At 44.2% G+C, this 6416-nt stretch overlaps 1 protein-coding gene across 1 annotated transcript; it reads left to right on the top strand.

Annotated features, from left to right (window-relative positions):
• Positions 1-2453: 2453 nt before the first annotated feature.
• On the top strand, positions 2454-5052 carry LOC123410636 (sphinganine C4-monooxygenase 1-like). The gene is made up of 3 exons (XM_045103579.1): positions 2454-2785; positions 3012-3306; positions 4192-5052. The coding sequence occupies exons 2-3, from the start codon at positions 3079-3081 to the stop codon at positions 4756-4758; spliced, it is 795 nt and encodes a 264-aa protein (XP_044959514.1). The 5' UTR covers positions 2454-2785; positions 3012-3078; the 3' UTR covers positions 4759-5052.
• The last annotated feature ends 1364 nt before the right edge of the window (positions 5053-6416 follow it).

The following is a 6416-nucleotide window of genomic DNA, read 5'->3' as shown; positions in this document are numbered from 1 at the left end:
TAAGGAGATGGAAGAGGATGAAGGTGGGGTTTGCGCTATGTTCTCCGCACGTTGGAGTTCAGAGGCTTGGGCCCAAGAAGCAATGAGGAAGGCATATAAATGAACTAGATTCATCATCCTTACTTTATAGGCGAGTAAAAAATACCATGATGCTCGATGCCGCATGGTAATTTTGTTGTTCCCTAACATGATGTGCATTATATGCGCGAAAGAATCAAGGGGTTTTTGTTGATGATGCCACTAAAAATCCAGAGCACGATCCCTTTAATTACTGGACGTGTCAATGGTAACGGACTCGTGTCATGATAGATTACGGTGTAGTGACCACTAACGAAACCGTTCGATTCTAAAGTGTATGGTGGCAGTTCAATTTTCGGTCAAAGTTGTCAAAGCACGACCCTGTCACCTTATTGTGCCAATCCATCAAAGACTTTGTTGTTAAGCTACCAATGTTGAGGTGGGGTCTTCGGATTCCACGAATACAAAAACACATTGAAGAGTACTGTTGGTAGAATATCCTTGGATGTCCGAAGTATACAACTTCTTGGACTCAAAGTGGTTACAATAAAGATAAACGCCGAAGAGACTGGGTAACCAACTTGCACAAACTTTGGGGCCTCGGATGTACCCGGACACAAAATCGCCAGACAAGTATCAACATTTACTAAACTCACCTATGAAGCGGAAGAGCCAAGTTGCAGCCACTCTGAGGAGTTCGTCAATATCCTTGGCTTGAAGATCAGTTCAAGGGCTACTACCGGTGTACTATACTAGAGGCTGTTAGCCACGTCGTCTTGCTAGTCATGGGCCGGACAAGGACCCCACATAACCAAAGAATGGGCCATGTTTATCATGGTCCTCGACGTACTCAAGATGGAATCGTCTGGATACTTGGCGCACACTTCAAGACATGTCCAAATCCTTTATAAATTTATCTCTAGATGTAATCGACCATCTTGTAAACCGTAGGTACCCCTAGTCCCTATATAAGTCGTGGGATTTAGTCCGTAAGGTTAGTTAAGTTAGAATCATACATACGATCTTGAGGTTTATCATCATGTACTTTCTACTCCAACACAATCAATACAACAAAACATGACGTAGGGTTTTAGCTCTTCCAGAGGGCCCAAACTTGGGTATACATCATGTCTCTTGTTTGTCCTGGTTACCATCAAGCTAAGATCACCAGCTCGGCCCCCTCCTGATATCCGCTAGATTTAGTTCCGTCAACTAGCTAGACCTAGTCGGCCTCGCCCAAGTCCTAGACCGCATCTACTCTAGGGTCACCCCCCTTCGGCTCATTGGCAATATCGCGTCGGACACCACCAATGTGCACGTCAAGTGTGTTGTCTCATTGACAATACGATGGCTGATTTAGATAAAAAAGGCATTGCCGATGGAATCGGAAGTAGACCAATGCGAAAATTATGAAACACACTAAGAGAGATACTTATAAAGAGTTGGAAATTTTGCAATCTCGACGCCATGGATGAAATTTTATGTAATGATGCCATGGATCCAATTTCAAGTCAAAAAATTGGTGATCCGTGAGAGCTTAAGTGCCACATCATGAGGAGGGATCACATGTTTAAGGGTTGTACGGTTGTCATCCATGCAAGGAAGGCAGACAAAGAAAATACGAGTCCCACTGATCGATTTATTAGTTTCCATGCATGTGAGAGGGAGGGGGTGGGGTATGTGAGCGAGTAATTGTGAGTAAAGGATATGTAAGGATTTGAGGGTGTCCTTTTTCAAAACTCCCCTCAGATCGCGTGCTCGTCCCTTGGTTACGACAAAATAGCCATCTAGTCTTATAGATACCCAAATGAAGGAAGTATAATTTGTGTACGGACCTCTCATTTCTTTCATTTGTTGTTTTTGTTTCCGTCAAACAACTGAGTTATTTGACCCCAAAAAAAGAGTCAAACAACTGAACTACATTCTTGTCCATACTAGTCAAGACGTACAAATCTGGTTACTCCAGATTTGCCAATATAAATCAAGTCTGAGTGATTACAATAGGTCCGATACAATTTAAGAAATCATAATATGAACAAAAGTTATGGTTTGATTTTTAGACATTGTACAAAGTCTTTCATCAAAATTGTGAATTTCTGTTGTAAAATACTGGTCGTTTGGTGGTCTAAGACCTCGATCTGAATTTTATTATAGTATGTTTATAAGAAGGTTTTGTATTTGTGGTGAACTTTATTCTAATAGATTCGGAACCCTTTCGAAAAGGAAACCCTGAAAACTTCAGAAGAGACGGCGGATTTCACAGTCTCCCCACCACGGATCCTCTGCCCCACCAAGCAAGCAAGACGCACGATCTCGCTGCTACGATCTTCCGTCCACGCGGCCCCGCCGCAGAGAATCCCGTGCGCGTGCCGGCCGCTATTATTTTCTCCGGCGTTAGGGTTAAAAAGTTGCCCAGCTCAGCTGCCGCCTCCGTCAGTCAGCTGGTCAGAAGCCCCCTGGCCGCCCATGGCATTTCAGATCAGTCAAAACAGGAACCGATAGGAGGGTGGGCGGCCGCAGATTATCTTCTCCTCTCCTCTCCCACGCGGTCTCCTCCTCGCGGTCGCCGCTAAGCCAGCCGCCGGTCTCGCCGGCCTTCGCGGACCCAGCGCATTGCCGTCCTCGCTTTAAACCAGCCCTTTAATAAGCTGCCGTCTGCAGCGTCTCCGACCGTCCTCCGAGCAGGGGCAGCACGAGGAAGTCCTCCCCCTCTTTCGCCCGCTGCGGGTTTGGCGGCGAGCTGCTGGAGCTTTCTACCTCCGGCCTGGTAAGATCCGACCTGGTTTGTCAGATTCCTCAGACAAAAACGCTTTCTTTGGGCTCCAGCTTCGCGGAACCGCATCCGGGACTGCGCATTTGCGGTTCTTGGCGGCGGCGGCGCTGGTGCTGGTGCCCCTCTGTTAGGATTTTTGCTGCGTTTGGGCTCAAGATTTGGGTGCTTTCTTCTCTGTTCCCCGATTTGGTACTAGTTTTAACTGTCCGGGTGCTTGCAGCGGAAGGATTCAAACAGTGGACGGGCTACGGCGGCAAAGATTTGGAGAGCTGGGGGAGCACACTGGGATGGCGTTTGCGGTCTCCGACGAGCTGCTGGGCACATTCGTGCCGATTGCGGTGTACTGGCTCTATTCGGGGCTGTACATCGTGCTGGACAGGATGGAGATCGATGACTACCGGCTCCACCCCAAAGGGGAGGAGGCGGTGAAGAACGTCGTCTCCAAGTGGACGGTCGTTAAGGGCGTCCTTGTGCAGCAGGGGTTTCAGATTGCTGTCTCACTTCTCCTGTTCACGGTAATAATCCTCTTGACATTATCATCTCACCATGGAAAGCTTGTCGATGTCGCTGAAGCCATGGTAGACTGATTTGTTGTGCTAGTTTAGCTTACTATAGGATGTCCATATAGAGGTGGTCAGAAGGATTAATGATCTAGTTGGGTTGAAATTCAATTAAATCAGACCTGACATGGTAAACATAGGCTTTGAGCAAGTCTTTGACAGTTTCTGAATGATGGTTAAACCAGCAAGTTCAACCTTTCTGTTGAAAATAATAAGCAAGTTTAGACCCTTCTATGGAATAGCTTGGTGGTTGCAGTTTTAGTATGAAACATAGCTCCGTAGCAAACACGTCAAGTGTTGATATGGACACTAAAAGTCCTAGATTAATTATGGACCATAAGCATGTAGTGCTGTTTTTGTCTATTGAAACATATATTGACTGGTAAACTCACGTGTCAAGACTCAAGAGTCACGATGGTCGTATTCACATTGGGAAATTTCTTTGAAGGCAGGAAAGTTGCTTCCAGTGATTTTATTGTTTGGAATAGATCTTGAAAGACATGAAACCAAAGCACTGTATGTTATCGATTTAAAACTAAGGTTTAGATTTATTTTCTGTTCACTTTGTTGTTTGTTCTGTACATGGATTAGTGAAATATGCATCTAGGCCTGGCTTGTTTCAAACCTTTTAGTTCTTCATTTAGTGAACTCCAGAACTACTGTTCGTGCTTTCGAAAAGGAAATTGAGTCTAAAATTGTACAGATTGATCTCCATTATCAGTGGAAGTTATTTTTCTCTCTTTGAGGCAAGCTTGTCTTTTAACACTGATTTTGGAATTACCTGATGAAATTTCATATGTGGGTACTGTACATAAGTTCTGAAAATGTGATAAAATGCAGATCATTGGTGATGACAATGGTACCGTGAGAAAGCAACCTCCTGCCCTGGTGATCGCACTGCAATTTATCATCGCAATGTTTGTTATGGACACATGGCAGTACTTCATGCACAGATACATGCACATCAACAAGTTCTTGTACAAGCATATCCACTCGAAGCACCACACTCTTGTGGTTCCATACGCGTTTGGCGCTCTTTACAACCATCCCCTCGAGGGCCTCATTCTGGACACGATCGGCGGTGCCCTCTCGTTCCTTGTCGCCGGAATGACTCCTAGGACAGCGATATTCTTCTTCTCGTTTGCAACCATCAAGACCGTCGACGACCACTGTGGCCTGTGGCTTCCTGGGAACATCCTCCACATGCTGTTCAGCAACAACAGCGCCTACCATGACATCCACCACCAGCTGTATGGCAACAAGTACAACTTCTCGCAGCCGTTCTTCGTCATGTGGGACAAGATCCTCGGGACCTACATGCCGTACACTCTGGAGGAACGCAAGGGAGGAGGGTTGGAGGCGCGCCCTGTTAATCTCGGCCTGGCAGCGCAGAGCAAGTCTGACTAAGCAATTTGATTTCTCCCAATCTTCACTTGCCCGGTGAAGAATGCTCGTGTGGTGACACTAGCTGATCTTTTCTAACTACATTTGTGTTGTAGAATTCTTTTCCTGTCCATATAGATAAAGCATGTTGCTGGAATGCTGCCGTTGTGTACCAAGGTATAGCAAATAAAACACTGTGTAAAGATGATCCACTCTGATTTGCTCATGATGGCCAATGTGAGCTGCTATTATTAGCATTACATACATTATGCAGCAGTGCGTTGGCCCTCACATTCTTAAATCTACTCTTTGCTGGCATGGACATTTTCTCTGCAACTAATGCTGGTGCCTGATGCTTAGGGCTCCTTTTGATTTTAAAAGGAGCAGTGAGCTGTTGTTAAGTTCTGTATAGACCAGGCTGTTGGAGGGACAGTGCCAGCCTGAAAAAGCGTGGGTTGGTTTGTCTGCGAGGCTAGCACTAGGCACTGGCAGCCATGAGCACGCACACAGTGGTGCCCTAAGAGCATGGTTAATAGTATAGCCAACTGTTGACTATAAGTCATCTTATAGCCCATCTTAGACTGCCCGTAATGGAAGTATTATAGATAGTATTATGCATGTCAACTAGTCAATTTTGATGAGGTGGCATAGTATTAAATGAACAAAGAGAGGGTTAAGTATCATGTCATGATACTGTATCATATTAAATGATGTGCTATTATGTGTCTTGCATGACAATAAATGAACTACCCTATGATATCAATATATGATACTATGCATTACGGATATGGTATCATACACTAGTATCATATGCATGATACTAGTATATGATATTATCCATTACAACCAGTCTTATAGCTAGTTGTACAATAGTTAGCTGTAAAAGAGTAATATTTTTATCATATATGACCCACCTTTCATTCTCACAAAGCACTTAGGAGCACGTGTAGAGCTAGCTCTTCACGAAGAGCCCGCTTTCCTTCTCTCTCATTTTCTCTCTCATCTAATTCAGCAAAAATATAGATAATATTTTAATCCTTACAGCATGTTGACTGTACCTTAATGTACTTGCCCTCAAAGAAGTAGAGAGTCCACAGGAAAAGCAGACTAAAAACTAGTTCAGGGCACACACACACCAGTTTCTACTGCGGGCATGCGTGTATATGTGATATCTTTATGTTTGAATAACTGCTCGCATGTGCATAGTGCCTTAGTCAAATGGGTGCCATGTGCATCCATTATTCTTTTGCCATTTCAGGTTGCTTGCCGGAGAACAATAACAAATCTGGTTCCCTGTTAATCCTGGGGTTCTCAAGTATATCGTTCAGTCACAAAAAGGTGCTGTTTTAGGTATACGTGAGTGAACATTTCTGAAATCTTGCTATCGATGTATATTCAGAAATATTTGGGAGGTGATTTGTGCTTGTATTGGTGGGTGCAATGCTCAGCAATATGAAGACACACACAAGTGCACCTTGAAAAAAACCCCGTATCATAAGTCCTAGAACTATTGAAGGTGTGTCAATTTAGTCCTATAACTTCAAATTTGTAGTTTTCGTTTCTAAAACTATTGAAGGTGTGCCAGTTCAATCCTATAACTTTGAAATTGTAGTTTTAGGTCCTAAAACCATTAAAGGTGTGTCAGTTTAGTGCTATAACTTCAAAACTGCAGTTTTGATTTC

This window comes from Hordeum vulgare, chromosome 7H (assembly GCF_904849725.1).
Source record: "Hordeum vulgare subsp. vulgare chromosome 7H, MorexV3_pseudomolecules_assembly, whole genome shotgun sequence".
NCBI lineage: Eukaryota > Viridiplantae > Streptophyta > Magnoliopsida > Poales > Poaceae > Hordeum > Hordeum vulgare.
Note: the sequence above shows the minus strand (reverse complement) of the source record. Positions and strands in the feature narration are given on the sequence as shown.